The 21,118-nt window shown below is 36.9% G+C and overlaps 1 protein-coding gene across 1 annotated transcript in view; it reads right to left on the bottom strand.

Annotated features, from left to right (window-relative positions):
• Nucleotides 1-20,906, bottom strand: part of LOC128657923 (gastrula zinc finger protein XlCGF66.1-like) — a 172,154-nt gene extending 151,248 nt beyond the window's left edge. The window contains exons 1-6 of the mRNA XM_053712350.1: nt 20,668-20,906; nt 16,753-16,812; nt 12,299-12,446; nt 11,903-11,989; nt 11,583-11,669; nt 8,494-8,592 (exon numbers count right to left, since the gene is read on the bottom strand). Of these exons, the coding sequence (XP_053568325.1) occupies nt 8,494-8,592; nt 11,583-11,669; nt 11,903-11,989; nt 12,299-12,446; nt 16,753-16,812; nt 20,668-20,745 (559 nt within the window). The 5' untranslated portion in view covers nt 20,746-20,906. The remainder of the gene's footprint in view (nt 1-8,493; nt 8,593-11,582; nt 11,670-11,902; nt 11,990-12,298; nt 12,447-16,752; nt 16,813-20,667) is intronic.
• Nucleotides 20,907-21,118: the final 212 nt, after the last annotated feature.

The raw sequence follows: 21,118 nt of genomic DNA, 5'->3' as shown, positions 1-21,118 counted from the left end.
AAGTTGTTTCTAGTTCATATTATCAACCGTACTTACTCAGTCTTTATATTAACAATTGATCTTATGCTAAAGAACTCTATTTTTGATCTAGCTATCCATATTTGCCTCTGTGAATTTATCAGACTTGCACACTTGTTTGTCTGAATAGAATCATATTTGTCTAGCAGCATTTCCTGTGAGTTCACTCTTAGCAAAACGCTTGAAGCATATTGCCAGGTTATAATTTGTATCTCTTGGCGTTTGCAACTAGCAACACACTACAATTCTAAAAGATACAATTTATCTTACAGTAACTTGATTGAAGTGGGAATATATACAGAGGAAAAAGGTGCGTTATATAAGTATAGACCAATCCATAAGGTTTAAGGAAAAAAGGAGAACAATTGCAGGTAACGTGTGAAGAGGATATGACACTGAATATGGATGAATTGGCTCCATCACTAAGTCAAAGAGAAGAGGGGACAGAGGGCAGCCCTGTCTCGTGCCTCTGAGTAGTTGAAATCTTGGGGAGAGTGTTCCATTGACTATCACCACTGCCTGTGCTGACTAGTAGATGCCGGCGACCGCCGGGCAGAAAGGGCCCCCAAAACCGTATCTGTGTAACGCATGGAACAAATGGACCCATAACACCTTATTGAAGGCCTTCTCCACGTCGATCGCCAGCATGCATGCTTTTTGTGATGTTGTGTCTGTCTCTTTCTCACGACTATTCCAATAGTGTTGCAATATTAATTGCACTTTCCTAATGTTGAGTACAGATGATCACCTTTAACAAACCCCGTCTAGTCACTATGGATAAGGCTTGGTATTATCTCCGCCAGTCTGTTGATATGGGTCTATATGACTCTCTAGCTGTGGGGTCTCTCCCAGGTTTTGGAAGGATGCATATGTGTACCTCCCTCTGTTATGTTGCCAAAAGCTTTTCCAAGGGTCCTGACACCTCCTCTATCATGAGCTTATAAAATTTGTTGGGTAAGCCGTTGGGCCCTGCTGTCTTATTTAAGGGAAGATGTCTGATCACTGCTTGTATTTCCTGTACTTTGATTGGTGCATTTAAGTGTTGGAGATTCTCTTCAGTAATTTGTGGTTATGTTATATCCCATCCCAGAACTGCTCTCTTTTCCCCTGTCTACTGGCACTGAATTATATAACTGAGTAGTAGCTACAAAATGCCTGCTGCTTTTCTATTTCTGTTACCAGGGATTACCCTTGTACCTTCAGTGGCGGTATGACATTGGGTTTTCTTACTAGTTTAGTGATACTAGCTAGGGTACTACCTATCTTGTTACCGTGCCTATAAAAACGTGCTTTCGATTTAGTTATAGTTCTACGGGCATTTTGAAGGAGAAAAGTGTCCCTCTGCTGTTTAATTCTGTTGTAATTTTGTCTGTTCTCTGCGTTGGGGGATCCGAGGTATTTATTGTAAGCATTTGTTACCTGCTTTATTAACAGTTCTTCTCTTTGTTTGCATTTCCTATTAACCCCTGATGCATATGCCATAATTACCCTCCATAGTACTGCCTTCGCGGTATCCTAGAACAAAGACAGGTTTGAAATATGTGCTTTGCTTATTTCTGCATAGTGCAGCCATTCCCCTTTAAGGTGGTTCAGGAGATTTGGATCTCTGTATAGGTAGTATGGGAATTTCAACCCCTCCCTTTTAAGTCGTTTGGGACCCACTGACAATGACAATGATATCGATGCGTGATCAGACAATGTGACTGCGTCAATTTTTGTGTCTAGTGTTAGGGGGCTCAGAGCTGTTGATATAAGGAAGAAATCTATCCTCAACAATGTTTGTTTAGATGATGATATACATGTGTAATCTTGGTCCTCTGGATGTCTGGCTCTCGTGTTATTTTAAGCCGCTGCTTTACCGGAGCTCTCAGTCCCTGCTGCCACTCAGTAGCTCCGCCTCCCGGAAGTCCGACTATGTAGTGATTTTACTGTTCTCTGTAGGATTGAGTCCAACCATTCAGACATATATAGTGTAAATTTATTATTATTATTATGAGCAGGAATAATTGCAAATATAACGTAATCAGAGTATCATATGTATTTATTTGCAATCAATTGATATTTTAAGAGCTGGGACAGTTTTCTCTCTGTACATGTGTAACCCCTCCTGATTGCAATCTAGTTTTAAAAACCATCCCTTCACAGGTGTTATAAAATGGCCTGGCATATAAGATGACATTTGTTACTGAAAAATAAATTCAAGAAAAGGTAGAAATACACTGAAAATAGCATGACAGTAAAGAGGTGATTTTAATTTCTGCTGTATCTGAATCATGACAGTTTAATGTTAGGTGGGCTATCCCTTTGAGCTATCAGCTTAAAATTGCATTGAATCAAACATCAATTCGAATTTTAAAATCCTTATCTAAAATATTATACTATGTGTCCTAATGTCAACATCAATGTTTATCTTTAATTCTAAATTCACATATACATACTTTCAAAGTATAATACACAAAGTAACAAATGGCACTTACAAGTTCTGATGACTGATCAATGACACAAGTATCGAGCAATTTGATTCGATAGTGACAGTTTAAAATGTATATTTGAGTCAGATTGGCTGATGTCATAAATCATGTGATTAGGCATATTCCAATCAAAAGTGGTTGGAAAATTCACTAGTGTGTGGGTTGTTAAGAGTTTGCGTGCCTCGTAGCTGCAGGTAAAAAAAAAACTTGAATATAAAGAAATTATGTTCTAGGAGAAATTGTGTAACACGCAGAATAAATGTTTTTTCTACATCTCCCATGTCCCGTGCAATAATTAGTTTCCCTTTCTCTATTCCAATTATTATCATCGTTGTTGGTATTATGCTTGTGATAATCATTTATTGGCCTTTGTTCCAGTTTTCTATTACCATATTTATTTATTTTAAATAACAATTATTTTAATTTTAATAATCAATTTTATCTACAGATAAAAGGAACAGCGATGGGCACCAAGTTCGCCCCCAGTTATGCAAATCTTTTTATGGGAGGCGAACTTGGTGCTCTATCGTCGTTTCATAGATGACATAGTTTTAATTTGGAAAGGTGACAGTGAACTTTTATAATTATTTTTAGAAGATTTTAGCAATAATGAATTTGGAATAAATTTAACACATGAAATAAGTAGAAGTAACATTAATTTTTTAGACCTAGATATTAGAGCTCAAGATAATAAAATTATTACAAGAACTCATTTTAAGGAAGTAGATTCCAATAATTTTATTCATAATAAAAGTTGCCATTATAAAAAATGGCTAGAGAACATCCCAAAAAATCAATTCTTGCGGATCAGAAAAAACTGTACCGAGCTAGAAGATTTTGAAAAACAGGCAACTATTTTAGAAAATAAATTTAATAAAAGAGGATATAATAGAGATCTTGTAAATATAGCTAAAATGAATGCCAAAGAAAAAACACAAAACAAATTATTACAAGGGAAAGTTTTAAAAGAGTGCAATAATGAAGTTTTAGATATACCTTTTATTACAGATTTTAACATCAATCATAATAAATTAAGAGAGGTTTTAAATAGACACTGGCATTTATTGTTGAGGGATCCCTTTATAGGTGAATCCCTCACTGAAAAACCAAGAATAGTATACAGAAAAGCGAGAAATTTAAAGAATATGCTAGCACCAAGCACTTTTAAGCCTAGAAAGATGGAATCTATAGATGTGGATCTAAAAGGGAATAAAATAGAGGGGTACATCCCATGCATATCATGTAAGGCATGTAAATTTAGCAGTAAAAAGACCATTGTTAAATCAACTTTAACACAAAGAGATTTTAAAATTAGAAATCTTATTAAATGCTCTGATAAAAATACAGTATATCTTATAGAATGCCCATGTAAAAAGCAATATTTGGGCGAGACCTCACGCATGTTGAGAGATAGGATCAGGGAGCACCTCCTAAATATTGAAAATGGATTTGAAGGACATTTATTGTCCAAACATTTAAAAGAAAAACATGATCAGAACCCAAAAGGTTTAAAATATTGGGGCTTAAGGAAGATTAAACCAGACTGGAGAGGGGGTGATGTAAATAAAAAACTTTTAAGAATAGAAGCGGAACTAATTTTTAACTTTAAAACACTAACTCCTCTAGGATTAAATGCAGAGCTAGATCTTAATCATTTTATATAAATAATTTTAATTAATTTTATATATATATATATATATATATATATATATATATATATATATATATATATATATATATATATGTAGTGTTTTTTAGGGAAGTTTCTTTAATAAGAATTTTATATTAATCTATTTTTAGTGATTTTATAATAAGATTGTTAAGAATAGGAATAATTTTTGTATATTTTTGCACCTTCTAACCCCTATAAAACCTACCCATTCACAAACCCTATAGAATCCACAAATTAAATGTTGACCTAGTATATGTTTTTAAATGCATTCTTATAAAATGTGAATACAACATCAAATTTTCCTATCCCTTTTATATTCATATTTTAAATTAATATTTAGAGAGTCTAGAGAGAGTTTTTTGAATGAATTTTTAATATATCAATATTCCTTATTTCATTAATTTTTAGGAAGTTGTGAACAATAAGAAAAACATTTTTAAGAAATCCCTTTCTTGATAATATATACATCTATTATTATTTTATGGCTAAAAAGTGTTTTTAAAAATTTCAGAAATTGGTTTAATGGAAAGATCTATAAATTTAACTTAAAAAAATCCCTATTTTTAAGACTGATGAGTATGAAAATATGATAGAATAGATATCCCTAGCTAATATTTTGGTTTTCTAATAAAAGGTGGTTCTCATATGTTATGACCCAAATTAAATAAGGTTTGAAACGATACAATGAAAACAATTTGCAATATATTATCAAAATGTATAAGTTTTAATAATCTTTATTACAAATATCCCAAATGAAGACTGTATCAAAATATAAAGTCAAATAGAATCCCAAAGTGAATAACATTTGAAACTAATAGATGGAATGGATAAAATACAGAAATCCAAATTGAATCCAACTGTGCCTTTAAGGAAAGGTGTATAAAAGTTTGCTGGGCAGGAGCAGGTTCATCTTGAAAAAAGCTTACGAGCTGAAACGCGTAGATGAACTAACTTGCTAGGCTGGCCAGCTGGAAAGATCTGATTGGACTTTGCTGACATTCACCTATCTGCCGTTTTTTTCGGCTAAAGCAATATTGGGGAGATTGCTATATCAACGGAGCCACATTGAGGAACAGCATTGATGACACTAAGACCCCTTTAAAACGGGTACATTCATACTTAAGGTAACCCACAGCCTGACATACTGCACCGGTAACCCGACCGAGCCATTGGTTTAACACATTGGACACGTGTGAGGATACACGTCACGGCCTGAGCTAACGGCCGATTTCGGAGACGCCGGATAACTGTTTGTAAAGGTGAAAGGCACGGTCGGGGAAAGAAAATATAAACTTTTGTAATCTGGTGAGTGTATAAAAGGTTTTTTGGGGCTTACATACTTCATGCGCAATCTCCCTAACAAGCATATGAATTGGAGAGACACTGCAATAGTAATATTATAACAAATTGAAAGGATACTGTTTCAGCTTATAAACGGACTTAAAAGGCCTTAATTAACAAAGCTGCAACATTGGACACAATTTTCTAAAAAAGACTAACTATAAGCTTTTTCCTTAATATTTTGGGATTCATTGGACATTTATTAAATATACATTGAATATTAACTTAAATAAGTGTACAAATTGGATGCTATGATTTTAATGTATTAATTTGAAAAGGTGCACCTTAGTAATCTAGTATACATATATATTTTTTATAAATGTGCGTTTGTATGAATTTTATACATTTAAAAATAAACTATTAATATTTTAAATCTTAGTATATTCTAAGTGAATTAAATTTAAGGTCATAACTATTAGGTAGAGCTTTTTATGCACACTCAGACATTTGGTATTTAACATTCTTTTAGTGTGAATATTGGGAAAATCACACATTGTGAGTTGCAGAAACTACCTATTTGGGGTATTTCATTTGTTACCTAGATCCAAAAAATAACCAATGGCCTGGAGTCCTTTGTCATGTGGGATGCTAGAATACAATGATATAACATCAATTGTCAGCCAGCTATATCACTCCAGCCACTGGAAATCCCTGAACATAGACAGGACATGGGTAGTATCTCTCAGATGACTATGTAGTGATTTTACTGTTCTCTGTAGGATTAAGTCCAACCATTCAGATATATATAAAGTAAATGTATTATTATTCTGAGCAGGAATAATTGCAAATATAACGTAATCAGAGTATCAAATGTATTTATTTGCAAATCAATGGATATTTTAAGAGCTGGGCCAGTTTTCCCTCTGTACATGTGTAACCCCTCCTGATTGCAATCTAGTTTTAAAAAACACCCCTTCACAGGTGTTAAAAAATGGCCTGGTATATAAGATGACATTTGTTACTGAAAAAGAAATTCAAGAAAAGGTAGAAATTATTTCTGCTGTATCTGAATCATGACAGTTTAATGTTAGGTGGGCTATCCCTTTGCGCTATCAGTTTAAGATTATATTGAATCAAACATCAATTTGAATTTTAAAATCCTTGTCTAAAATATTACACTGTGTGTCCTAAAGGCAGCATCAATGTTTATCTTTAATTCTAAATTCACATATACATACTTTCAAAGTAAAATACACAATGTAACAAATGGCACTTACAAGTTCTGATTAGTGATCAATAACAAGTATCAAGCAATTTGATTCGATAGTGATAGTTTAAAATGTATATTCGAATCAGATTGGCTGATGTCATAAATCATGTGATTATGCATATTCCAATCAAAAGTGGTTGAAAAATTCACTAGTGTGTGGGTTGTTTAGGAGTTTGTGTTATAATTGATGCGAAAAGTGTTGCGTCAAAATTGGTGCAATGTGTAGAGTGGGACTTTTATTACATGCCTTAAACATGGTGCAGATAGATTTTTTTTAAAAATATAAAAAGGAAGTTAGCTATATTATGTTGTGTATTTATTTCATTTTTATCTCTATATCTATTAGTGCGACAAGTTTGGGGCAAAACTTTTCAACAAATTTGTAGAAATAATATTGTCCCCTTGCTTTATAACGAGAGACAAATTTGTAGCATAATCCATAAGTAGTAATGTATTTTTTCATTTTTATTTCTATATCTACTAGTGCACCAAATGTGGAGCAATAATATGGATTGATTTAGAAAGGGTATACAATTTTAATAAAGTTTCTAATTTACTTTTATTATGTAATATACTTCATTCTCTTGCAGCATCGAACATAAGCTTTCTGTGTTTTCAGACTCCCATTGAGTTCTATGGCATCAGCGACCTCAAGGGTGGCGGATTGAAAACTAGGTATGCTGCGTTGGAATAGACGCGAGTATACCTGTTAAATGTTTGATAAATCGGGAAAAGGGTCAAATAGAGTGGAATCTGAATTCAAAACATCTGTAATGACGCAAGCATCAATCTGCGTTGGATTGAGATCGCAGGATCATATTTTACGTCACAAATTTCAACATTTGCCGATCATGACGCTTTGATAACTACGGCGGATCAATCTCGCATCAAATATGACGCTGGATTCAAGCGTATTTTCAGATAACATTTTGATAAATTGATCCCTGAGTATGTTTTCATTTTAAGCCATTGATTGTGTTCATCCTAGTATTCTTGGAGGAGATAGATTAGCCCAACTTAACAAAAGAGAGGTGTTTTGGATTTTTTTCTCTGAAGACAGGAAAACCCAATGGTATCAATTAAATCTGGGGTTTAAAATTGTTTACTGCTGTATAATAAGATATTGTTTGAAGCTTTTATTAAATTATTTTGCCATAGTAAGCTTTCTCTTTTTTTTTTCCTTCTCTCACCTTTTGACACTTACAACATATTCCAGATATTACCCAGATCAACATAACTATCTATTCCCTTTATCAAATACATTTCCAGTCTCCAACACTCCTCCTTATCACACACTTTTCACCAATTTCCTATCCTCCCTATCACTCTTTAATTGCCACCTTTAACAAAAAATCCTATTCACCACACATCTCAGATAGTTTCACAACCCACCATTTTTGTTTTCTCTTTCTCCACACATACAATATCAGTTTCGCCTTATGTTATATTAAACTTACTCACCATTCCCTCACACATAACCATATTCATCCCTCATATCACACTTACATTCTACTTAATTTTTACATACCGTACACATCTTATGTCATATAGTATCTGATTTATTCCTTCACACATTTTCTCATACCTTAACTTTTATTCATTACATTATTTTTGTTTCCTCTTTTCTATCTTTCTATCTTCTTTCCAAATATTAGCATATACTATGTATAATATATTATTAGGTGTACTTAAAAAAGCTGTCTGCTACTTACAGATAATACGCTATAAAAGCCAGGCAATTACCTCATTAAACAGAAGACATGTCACACATGTGCACTTACCTTCATTGTCGCTGTAACAGATTTCCTTCACTAGAACTTCCAGCTGACACGTTACACTCAGATCTTCTGTTTTCATAAATACATCAGTATTAATGTCATCTGTCAGAACATTTAATGCAGACAATATTTTATGGTTTAGGATTTAATTTTACCCTAAAAGCAATGGGCACTTTATAATTTCCTTACACTCAATATTTGGGGCATATTCAGATTGATCGATAACATCAAGAATTTGTTTTTTATTAGATTTGCAAATTCAGATGTAATGTTCAATATTTAAAATAAATGGCAAAATTGAAGGTTTGAGTATGAACCCTATACACCCAAAATATATTTCAGAACTTAAATGTACATACAGTAGAATAATTTGTAGATTAAATAATGTTCCAATACAGTCATTGATTTAAAAGGATAGTTATACTGCAAAGTACCAGTTGGCAGTTTATTTTTAATGGTCAAAATGACTGAATTCACAATAAAAAACATAATTTTCAGAATACCATTTGATGAACTAGAGGGTGAGTAGAAAAGATAGAGGGCATATGTGTGTATCATTTACATGAAGCAGAGGCTGAGAAAAAAAAAAAAAGGAAAGGGACAGAATGTGTGTGCCATTGACTTGAATCAGAGGGTGAGAGTGAACAGAGGGCATGTGTGTGTGTCATTTGCATGAAGCAGAAGGTGGGAGATAATAGAATAGAGGTCATGTGTATGTACTATTGACATGAAGCTTAAAGTGATGGTAAACTTTAACTAATCAAATGCCAGATATGTAATCTTTGCCATTAAAAAAAGTATGTGTAAACCTTTTTTTATTTTAAATCCATATGTGAAAGGGTTAAATTAGGGCATATAGTAATGCTTCTATTGCAATCTTATGCCGGCCCACTTGGATGAACTCTTTTTTGTTTTAATAAAATTTCCAGTGAATATCCAATCAACATATGTGTCAAACAATCTTGAAGTCCAGCCCCTTTAAAGCCCTTAGACAGCCTACGTAGAGAGTGGGTGGGACTGTTCTATACATCACAGCCTTGCCAAAAGAAGAACTGAAAGGGGGCGGAGGAACTGACAATACAAATTAGGATTATAAAGATTATAAATTGTTTGTTATAAAAAAAAAAAAAAAAACTTGTGGTTTTACTTGCAAACTAACATTTTTCATTGTAATATTCTTATAGTCTGAAATTTACCATCACTTTACGGTGAGAGAGAAGAGAATAGAGGGCATCTGTTTGTACTAATCATATAAAGCAGAGGGTGAGAGAGAATAGAGGTCATGTATGTGTACTATTCACATAAAACTTAAGTTGAAACAGAAGAGAATATAGGTCATGTATATAGTATGCAGATGAAGCTTAAGGTGAGAGAGAAAAGAGGACATGTGCTATTCCCATTAAGGTTAAGGTGAGAGAGAAGAGAATATAGGGTATGTGTATGTACTATTCACTTGAAGCTTAAAGGGACATTCCAGTCAAAATTTAAATGCACATAGATTTATTACATCTTTGAATAGAAACATATTTGCAATATAAATGAATTGGCAAAAATGCTTCTAGTAAAAGTTATTGCTGTTTTAGTGTTAACATTTTTATCTGCATGTGCATGTGAAGCATAGCTAGATATTGTCACTGCACTCACATTTTAAATAATGCAGCTGCTCACATCATCAGTGGGGCTTGTATCATGTCAGCAATTAACAAATTGAGTAATTACCAGATGGTACAAGCACCTTACGCTCTTTGAGCAAGTGTTGTGTTTAAAATGCTGGTGCACGTTGCATACTTAAATACACTTTTGAAACAGCTATAGCTTTTATTAGAAGCATTTTTGCTAATGCATGTATATTACAAAAATGCTTCTGTTCAATACTGAAATGCACCCATGTGGTTTCCAATTTTGGCTGGAATATCCCTTTAAGGTGAGAAAGAGAAGAGAGTGCATGTGTATATACTATTCATATGAAGCAGAGGGTGAGAGAGAAGATAGGGCATGTGTGTGTACTAATCACATGAAGCAGAGTGAGAGAAGAGAACAGAGTACATGTATGTGTACTATTCACATAAAGAAGAGGGTGAGAGAAGAGAAGGCATGTGTATGTACCATTAGCACAAAGCAGAAGGTGAGAGAGAGAAGAGGGCATGTACTATTCCCTTTAAATGTTAAGGTAAGAGAGAAGAGAATATAGGGCATGTGTATGAACTATTCACTCGAAGCTTAAGGTGAGAGAGAGAAGAGAGTGCATGTGTATGTACTATTCATATAAACAGACATCCCAACTCTCCCTGAAGTTCAGAGAGTCCCTCTGATTGTAATAACGGCTCCCTGATGCCAGCAAATGGAATGCAATCTCCCTGAAACTCCAAGTACCATGATCCAATGTGGCCCAAATCCGGAAAAGTGTTTCTTTAAGGAATGCCTTTAGTTGCTGGGACGTTCTAGAACCCTCAAAGCATGCACCAGTAACCAAAAAGCCCCCACTGATTCTAATAAAATAAAACACAAATACTACCAACAAGCGTACGATCACTGGAAAATAGGTTTGTTGTATGTGGTTGTGCAATAAAGCTACTTTTTTTTTTTATGTGACTTTAGTGGGAAGCTACTTTCATGATAAGTCTATCTTATTTAGGGTTTTGAGGTGTCCAATATATAACTTGGAGGGGAGGGGGGGTGGCACAGTAGCGGGTGAAGCCATCTCCCTGAAATTAGTATTTGCAGGTTGGGATATCTGTATAAAGCAGAGGGTGAAAGAGAAGAGAGGACGTGTGTGCCATTAGCTTGAAGCAAAGGGTGAGGGAAATGGAAGAGACGACATGTGTGTGTACCATTTACATGAAGCTGAAGGTAAGAGAGAAGAGAGGGCATGTGTATGTACTATTCAAATAAAGTAGAGGGTGAGACAGAAGAGAGGGCATTTGTACTATTCACATGAAGCAGATCGTGAGAGAAGAGAGGGCATGTGTGTGCGTGTGGAGTATTTGAATAAAATAGAAGGTGAGAGAGAAGGGAATCATCATATTTATAGGGTAAAATCATTTCAGAATCTGAATTTTTTAACTGTGAATCTTATACCATAGATCACTCACCTGCAGAGACATCTGATGGCTGAATATTCTGTACAAGGTCTCCATGTGCTCCTGTGTCTAGATTTTCATCACTGTAACCTGTTAGTTCTGATAAAGAATGCAATTATTATTTTTTAGTTAAATGGATGTAAGCTCAATTAGCTCTCACAAATTATACAGTAATATTGCACAACACTACAGTATTTAATGACTGGAAATGGTCAATCTTCAGGTCCATAGTTGTTATTATTTTCCTGAAGGATAAAATCATTTTACAATCTGAGTTTTCAAATAATTGGTAAAGAAAACAATACTAGTAGCTTCTGCCATATATCAGTTACCTGCAATGACGTCTGATGGGGTCTCCACTGGCTGAATATTCTGTACAAGTTCTGCAGCTCCTGTGTCTAGATGTTCATCACTGTGACCTGTTAATTATAATAAAGAATAGAATCAGTTTATTTTGTTAAATGGATATGAAACAATTGTTGCATATTAAAATGTATTCATTTTTTTTTTAAGAACAAAAAGAAAGCATCTGCTACTTTTTGCATATAAAAATGTTTACATACTGTATATAAATTAATATTATTTATTTAACATTTATCCCTCTCGACCCTCTAAATATGTTTGTAATATAACATGTGATGGATTCACTGTAGATTTGTTGCCTGTCAGTCACGTCAGTAGTGTTTGTGCATTTCCTGAGTGAGATATTTATTGCTACACAGCGTTACCTGAGCTCTCATTTCCTGGGATCTCCATAGTCCTTAGTGCTTGGTGAGTCTCCATCATGACGTCCTTGTAAAGCTCCTTGTGTCCCTCTATAAACTCCCACTCCTCCATAGTGAAATGCATAGCAACATCATCACACTTTATAGGCACCTGAAACACACACAACTCATTCAGTGCTGATACAGGGACTGGTTCTGTCCCACACTTTTACTGACAGAGCCAGGATAATGTTACTGAGAACATGCAGAGGCACAGCCAGAAGGTAGGAAATACACACAGGGTCAAATGTATCAGTAAAGGGTGTCACTGTGATCTGACCAGAGACAGAAGGCAAAGTAGGCACATGCCTACAGGTGTCCTCCATAGAGGGGCACTCCATGCCTGTTTTAATCAGTAAGTTTTAAATATTTTGCTGCTCCTAACCAGCATCACTTTTCCCTGGTAAAATGGTTATCCGTCGGAAACCTGATGCAAGTCCTGCCCCAGGCGGTCTCTGAGGATGTCATCCGTACAATCACTAAAACCAACCTGGTGTATTACCTGAAGGGACAGCTGTTGAGATCAGGGGTGATCTGGTCTTAGGGGCAGAGCCAAGCAGGTCATGTGGTGGTCAATGGTGGCCCTTGGGACCCATCTGTGCTGAAATATGGGGACCTGCAATTCCACACAGTGTCTCAGCACGTAATCCCTGCGGCAAAGAGCAGTCAGTCCAGTCACCCATATCAGATTAAAAGGTAAGCTCCGGGCAGGGTCTCTAGGGGGAATGACAAGGGATCCCTAGCCGTATGTTAAAATATTTATTCCTAAGGCATCTATTCACTATTTTCGCATCATCTATTCATTTGGACCTTTTAAGATAGGCTGGTTTCAAACACGTGCATTATTGTATAGTAAAATACAGCTGAGCTGTCCACAGGCTTTGAGGAAATAATTACAAGCTTCATTGAAGTTGTCAGCCCCTACTAGGAAAATAGTTGTGTGGAATCTTTGGAAGGTCTATGCATGTATCCTTCAAACTTAGTGCTTAGACTCTTGTGATGGCCAGTCTCAGACATGACTGTTGGTGTTCACTTCTTTTCCCATTGTGCTCTGCAAAGTTTGCTACACATTATGGAAAATGTAGTCCACATCAGCTGAAGGGTATTTGTCACTGCCCAAGCCTATAACCAACAAGTGTAATATGATAACTGAGGTCAGGTAACACACCTTCAAAGCAAGCAACAGATTATATTAAACTTGCTGTAAACGTTTGTGTGTACTTTTTACCAATCAAAATAATGTCTACAAGATTATACTATGGGGCAGCCATTTATTTTTCATAACCTTTAGAGTTGAAATAGCGGTACTAAGGCTAGAAGCGGAGCAGCCTGAGCAGATCACTTTTTAACAGATGGACTTTTGGATTACATATTTTTAGATTTATTATATATTATTATTTCTTTTACTTTAGGTTTTATTACTACATCTTGTGCAAAAGTAGCAAGATTAATACAGGAGCTCCCAATATCCAAGGAGCACAGGTGCTACATATCAAGCCACGATTTGAGCATGAACAGTTTTTCTTGCATTCTTCTGATGTATCCTCACCTATTCATCTTATTTAGAAGCACTGTTTCCTTCAAAATCCTTTTTGCACTGTTACCTAAGCCTTAAATGTTGGCAAAATGTTTACTGAGCAGACATTTAGGCCCCAATATTTAAAAAAAAAAAAAAAAAAGTGTCCTAAACCTGTTTTAATAAGTGTGATGTGTCTCCCTTTGGAAATAATAGGGATAGCAGCTTCAGCAATAGTTCTGCCAACATCGCCACTTAGCTGTGATTTCGCCTGGAGGGGGGGCTATCATCAAAGTGCGTTTACACAACATAGACTGTGTTTGCGAAAACAAAAAAATGGTTTTGGTGTAGTAACACTTCAAATTATGCATATGCAAATTAGGTTTTAAATGTACATTCAATAGATTTCTCACACAGGAAATTCTCACCACTGAAAAGCTGGCAAGACTGACAAGTCTGAAAAGGTGTATCTAAGATGGAGGGAAGTGTTTTAAATATTACACTCGCACGGATGTCCCCATTAAACTATTAGGTTGCTCCCATGCAATGCCCATAAAACTCCCAGAGAACAACCTTTATTAACAAAGTTGACTGCAGATACCACAAATATAAAGACTAAAATATAAATTTAAAAAACCTTCTTATTAAACCTATAGGAGTGGGGATGTGATATATGTATATGCAATGTTTTATTTATCTGTAGTGTATAAATGTTATAATATGTACGAAAAGTCTTCTCATTAGGGCTGCAACAACTAATCGGTAAGATTGATCATAAAAATAGTTGTCAAAGAATCTCATTATCAATTAGGTGGTCAGCGATTAGTTGGTTAATTGCACAGCACCAGCTGCTTCAATCTGATGAACTCCTGCACATGGTATTGTGCAAACATTTTTATTTTTTTTATTTTTTCTATCCGATTAATCGGATAGAAAAAAAGATTTAAAAAATAAATACATTAAATTTTTTTTGCACAATCTTAGTTGCAGTAGATCATCAGATTAAAGCAGCTGGTGCTGTGCAACTGACTAACTAATTGCTGACCACCTAATTGATAATGAGATTTGTTGACAACTATTTTTATGATCAAACTTGCCGATTAGTTGTTGCAGCCCTACTTCTCATGATTGTAAAAATCATGTATTTAGCCTTCGGTATGTTTTTGTCTTTTTTTTCTTTCCGAAGAACATATTGTGTTTGATATTAATAATTCATAGAAGAGAGAAGCCACAACTTCAGGTTTTATATATGTATTGCCAATGTAAGTTCTCACTATTCTGAATGTGATATACTGTAACAGAGGAGTTCTTTATTAAACGGACAGTAAACCTTAAAAATAATGTTATATAATTCTGCACATAGTGCAGAATTATATAACAATATTTAAGTGCTATAGTTATAAATGCCTTTTTTCCCTTTGAATATTTTAAAAATATGGCGCTTTTACAGACCCGCTCTCTGCTGAGCGGGTCTGTTTTTTTTACTCAGCGCATCGGGCCAGCTGTATAGTCACAGCCCGGCCCGACCGCGCCATAAGACTAAGTGCAGCAGGAGCGAGCTTCACTTAATGTTATGGCGCGGTCGGGCCGGGCTGTGACTATACAGCTGGCCCGATGCGCTGAGTAAAAAAAACAGACCCGCTCAGCAGAGAGCGGGTCTGTAAAAGCGCCATATTTTTAAAATATTCAAAAGGGAAAAAAGGCATTTATAACTATAGCACTTAAATATTGTTATATAATTCTGCACTATGTGCAGAATTATATAACATTATTTTTAAGGTTTACTGTCCCTTTAATAACACATTTGTTACAGTAATTACCATATAACACGTTCAGAACAGTGAGAACTTATTTTGGCAATACATACATAAAACCTAAAGTTGCCCCTACTGTCTTCTATTAAATAGGCAAACACAAAATCTTCCTTTAAAAAAAAAAAAAAAAAATACACATTTTTTACAACCACAAGACTTTACTTGCATAATATAAAATTATACAATGCAGGTAAATAAAACATTGCATATATACATCTAGTATATACCCACAATCCCCCAGCTCCTATAGGTGTATTATTGATCTCATAATTTCTCTATTGTATTGTAACAAAAGGAGTTGCGTTTTTATTGACACATGTAAATTGTATTGCCATACAATACTGTGTAAAGGGATCATTTACATTACACCCTTAATGTAGATGCTGCTTTGAATATAATGCCGGTATCAGAAAAGCATCGCTACCCACTGAGCTGTATAGTAAAATGCGTCTTGGTGAGACGGCCTTCAAACACCGATGTCAGCCCTTTGGAATATTTCACTGGTTCTATTGTTTCCGTGACTGATTCCTTTTAAATATATTATTTTGATGTTTCGATCATCAGGGCCTTAGTCCTTCAGTGACACAGATTGAGCCAATGGCTACTAGTGACTCATGTGCTACAATTAAATCTTCTGGGAAAGAAAAAAAAAAAGAAAAGAAAGGGAGATTCTTCAGATGTCTGTTGCTACAGGCGCCTGAAATGTAAATATTGCTCTGGCCTTGACTCTGGTACAATGTCACATTCCCTGCAGTGTCACTTCTCCGCTCTACCAGTGAATGCTGCTGCTGAGGAATAATGTTACGATGAACATGCAGAGACACAAGAGAGAAGGTAGGAAATGCACACAGGATCAGATGGGTCAATAAAGGGAGTCACTGTGCCATGGCACTGTTATAATGTCACACTCCCTAGCAGTGCTAACGCTCCTTTCAGCTGGTGAATGCTTTTGTTGGGGATAATAATACTGAGAAAATGCAGACACACAGAGAAACGTTAGGAAAGCACACACTGGGCCAAATATCTCAGTAAAGGGATTCACTGTAACATGACTCTGATAAAATGTTACATTCCCCAGCAGTACTCACCTCTCCGCTCTGCCGGTGAATGCTGCTGTGAGAGGGCCTCTTCTTCACAATGGCATATTCCTATACAATATATAAGAGAAAATCATCAGACTCTATTTCTCTGAACTAACATTTCTCTATTTTTCATTTACTTCTAAATCTTTTTAAATTAAGGGGGTTTTCTTCACAGTGCTGATCACCATAAAGAAACGTAGCTGACTGAATTACCTTGTGGGAGCTTTGTGGTTTGAAGATGCTGAAGGAGGGCATGAGATTCAATCAAGAATTAAAGGGACATTCAACACTGCCCACAACATTAATCTATGTTTCTAAACTAAGTCTAAAGAGCAAGCTTCAACGTTCCCCCTTTCTCTTACTTACTGCCTTCACTGTTCAATCCTCATCGATATCGTCAAAATTTGTCTCCTAATATGGCTGCTTAACTCCCCCCACTGTGACGTACAGCTCGTCTTCTTCAAACTAGCCGGCAGTTCTGTCCCCTTTCACTAACTTCAATCCCAGCGCGTTCACGGGCGTTAGCGCATGCGCGATACAATAGGAACCTTAAAAGCGGAACCATAATAACCCAAAGTGTTTCCGTTCCGATTATCTTACTTATAGTACTTGATTACGTTTTTCTAGGTAAATACCCTATCCGCAACAACAAGTAATATCAGCGTAACGGAAACAACTTCTATTATTTTGGTTCCGCTTTTACAGTTCCTAGTATATTGCGCATGCCCTAACGGCCGTGAACGCGCTTGGATTTCAGTCCGGGGAATGGGCTCTCATTGGCTGCTAGTTTGAGAAAGAAGGCGAAGACGTCACGGTGGGGGGAGTTAGGAAGACATATTAGGACAACAATTTGGAAGATGCGAAAGACGATTCAACAGTGAAGGTGGTAAGTAAGAGAAAGGGGGCACCTTGCAGCTTTATCCTTTTATTTAGTTTTGAAACATAGATTAATGTTGTGGGCAGTGTTGAATGTCCCTTTAAGACATTGTAGGACCATCAATTAATGTAAAATATAACCTTTGGGGAGTCTGATTTCAGGATTCATAGAGTTGAGTCTTTGTGTGATAGGAGGTTCCTCAGTTGCTGGTGTGTGGCAATTTAGCCCTTGGGAAGTACCGTTTTATATATATTTTGTGTTTTCTGGTATTATGCAGGGGGAGCCTTGGGTTCTGGAGGAAGTTTTGCCCCAAGAGCTATGTAGTATGGCCTGGTAGGACGGACCATGCTGCGGGGGATGAGGAGACTTGGGTGCTAGGGCTGTTTAATTTTTTTATTAAAGGATTGTAGAGAGGCCCTGGGTGCTGGGGAGGTTTTACAGTGGATGGTTGTGCTGAAGTTCCTGGGTGTCTGGAAAGGTTTTGTGATGAAGGGTTGTGCAGTGGATCTTGTGTGCTTGGGTTGTTTTACAGTTGATAGTTATCAGGGAGCCCTGGGTGCTGAGGAACATTTTAAAGTAAACATTTGTGCATGTGACACTGGGTGCTGTGGGGGGGGGGGTTATTTGATGGAGGGAGTCAGGGATGCCCCATCTCTGAAATAATAATTAAATGTTAATTTATTGTAATAATGGGAAGTATATTTTTCAGTTACTAATAACATGTGTGGGATTAATAAGATTCAGCAGTCAGGCAATCTCAATGTTAAACTCCATAGGAAGTAGGGACTCCTCTTATTGGCTGAAGCACATTCATATGATTAGTTCTGTTTTAGCCAATCAACAGTCAAATTACTGACCAATCAGAAATCGCTGTAGTGGACTTATTACAATTAGCTGGTTTACCATCAGGCTGCAAATTGGTCACAGTGTCTCAATTAAGGCTGCTATTGTTAAGTGCCTATGAAAGGGGAGTTTTTATTGTTTTATGGCATGTGATGAGAAGTGTTATTTATACCCCTGCAGTTCTCTCAATAAAGCAGACTTCCCAGGTTACAAGTCTCGGCTTTCTCACCACAAATGGAGGATGATTTCCAAACAGCATCCAGGAATCCATAGCAGCAGAATCCGGTGCATATAGTTAATATTGGGGTAATTGCAATGACATCAGGAGATCTATCAGGAAGTAAGGACCTCCTTCAGCGTATCTCTTCCCCATGTAAACTTTTCTTTACGCACGTCAAATATAATTTCTATGGAGTCCCAGTCTTGTTCCTTTGTCTATTACAGCGCATGTGTGAGTCTCTCAAGTGATGTCAACCAAAGTGTGAACAGGGAGCTGAGCTCCATCTGATCATGAATTCTTTTATTGTTGGCTGGATCCCTTTGTCATTTTGTAATTTATAGTAGTGATATAAAGGGCTATGGTAATGCAGAGCTACAATATAAATAGCCTGTGACATTATGGCTGACAAGATTGCAACTGCACAGTTTATAAAGGACATGAACTTGAGCTAGTAGTAATATGTGTGTGTGTGTGTGTGTGTGTGTGCGCGTGTGTGTTATAGTGAAGTACAGCACAGGTTCTGTGCCCTGTGTGATTTACAACTCACAGCTCGGGGATCTGCTCCTGATAATTCAGTGTGCAGTCTCCAGGACCCTGCTTTCCGATGCTGCCCCCACAAGTTGCAGCTGTAACACTACAAATGTTTTTTTTATTTTTTATTCTTTGCTGGACCCCCTGTTTTTGGATACTAATATATTGATCTATATTGTCAAGCTAACGGATGTGCGCTCATGTGACAGATGCAATTAGGGATTCTCTGCATACTCCTTTAGGATCGTAGTTGGTGCATGCTCCAATAGCCTTGCCTCTGCCCATCTGTTAGGGCATCCCTAAATATCAGGGCAAACCTGCTCCAGAGGATTAATATAAAAGGTAAAAATAACATTTAAAACATTAATTTTTATTTTAATTTCAAGATACATTTTCTAATATTGTTTATTAATTTAAGTAAATTGGTCCTTTAAGGATCCTTAAACGCTGAAGTAGGATGTAACCCACAGGTGTAAGCAACAGATCATCTCCACTGGAGTGGTGCAGGAGATTGCTGGATTCTACCTGCTGGAAGCTGGGTCTTTTTCAGGACACAGGAATGCCACCCTGACTGCAGGACTGTCCGCTCCTCCCTCCAGCAGTCTCTGGCAACACTAACCCCATGACAGAAAGTAATGCAGGTGATAAGGGGTGCGGGAGAAGATTTAGCAGAGGAAAGTTTTGCAGGTGACCCTGGGCGCCAGGGAGGCTTTACAATGGAGGGATGTACAGGGGATCCTGAGCGCTTGGGAAGGTTTTACAGTGTAGAATGTAAAGGAAAGTTTTGTGGATGTAGGTTGTACAGGTGGGTGAGCTGACGTTAGGGTCAGTGAGATGGTCTGGGTGAGCTGACGTTAGGGTCAGTGAGATGGTCTGGGTGAGCTGACGTTAGGGTCAGTGAGATGGTCTGGGTGAGCTGACGTTAGGGTCAGTGAGATGGTCTGGGTGAGCTGACGTTAGGGTCAGTGAGATGGTCTGGGTGAGCTGACGTTGGGGTCAGTGAGATGGTCTGGGTGAGCTGACGTTGGGGTCAGTGAGATGGTCTGGGTGAGCTGACGTTGGGGTCAGTGAGATGGTCTGGGTGAGCTGACGTTGGGGTCAGTGAGATGGTCTGGGTGAGCTGACGTTGGGGTCAGTGAGATGGTCTGGGTGAGCTGACGTTAGGGTCAGTGAGATGGTCTGGGTGAGCTGACGTTAGGGTCAGTGAGATGGTCTGGGTGAGCTGACGTTAGGGTCAGTGAGATGGTCTGGGTGAGCTGACGTTAGGGTCAGTGAGATGGTCTGGGCGAGATGAAGTTAGGATTAGTAAAATGGTCTGGGTGAGCTGAAGTGGGGGTTAGTGAGACGGTCTGGGTGAGCTAAAGTTGGGGTTATTGAGACGAGTCTCGTGTATCAGAAGCAGAACAGTAAATAGGACCAGTGTTACATAACATTACCCAGCAGCTCTCACCTCTCCGGTCAGCAAACAGATGATGCCCAGGGCCTGACTCAGGAACTGCTCTGCCATCTGCTTCCTGTGTTTGTTCATCTTCTTAATCGTCAGTGACTGAGTCTGATGTTATATATGCAACACCTGCAAGAAGAAAAACATCAACATGAGAGATAGGAAATAATATGAGCTCTTCCTGTATTTATATTATGGTAAAGAGCAGATTTTGTAATATTAAACATGTTTATTTAACTTATGGACAATCTTATTCTAGACATGATAAGCTGCATGTAGAGCAGATAACATATAAAGTTACAATACGTGACAATCTTTTTATGCATGTTTGACAAACATCATGAGGTGACACGTTTATTTTATATTAAAGAGACAGCAAAAATTATTAGAAACAGCAGGTGACTGTGTATAGCAGAACTTGATTATCCTGTGTGCTAGGATACAAGTGGTGCCAAGA

This window comes from Bombina bombina, chromosome 4 (assembly GCF_027579735.1).
Source record: "Bombina bombina isolate aBomBom1 chromosome 4, aBomBom1.pri, whole genome shotgun sequence".
Lineage (NCBI taxonomy): Eukaryota > Metazoa > Chordata > Amphibia > Anura > Bombinatoridae > Bombina > Bombina bombina.
The sequence above is the reverse complement of the archived record's forward strand: the minus strand, read 5'-3'. Positions and strand labels throughout refer to the sequence as shown.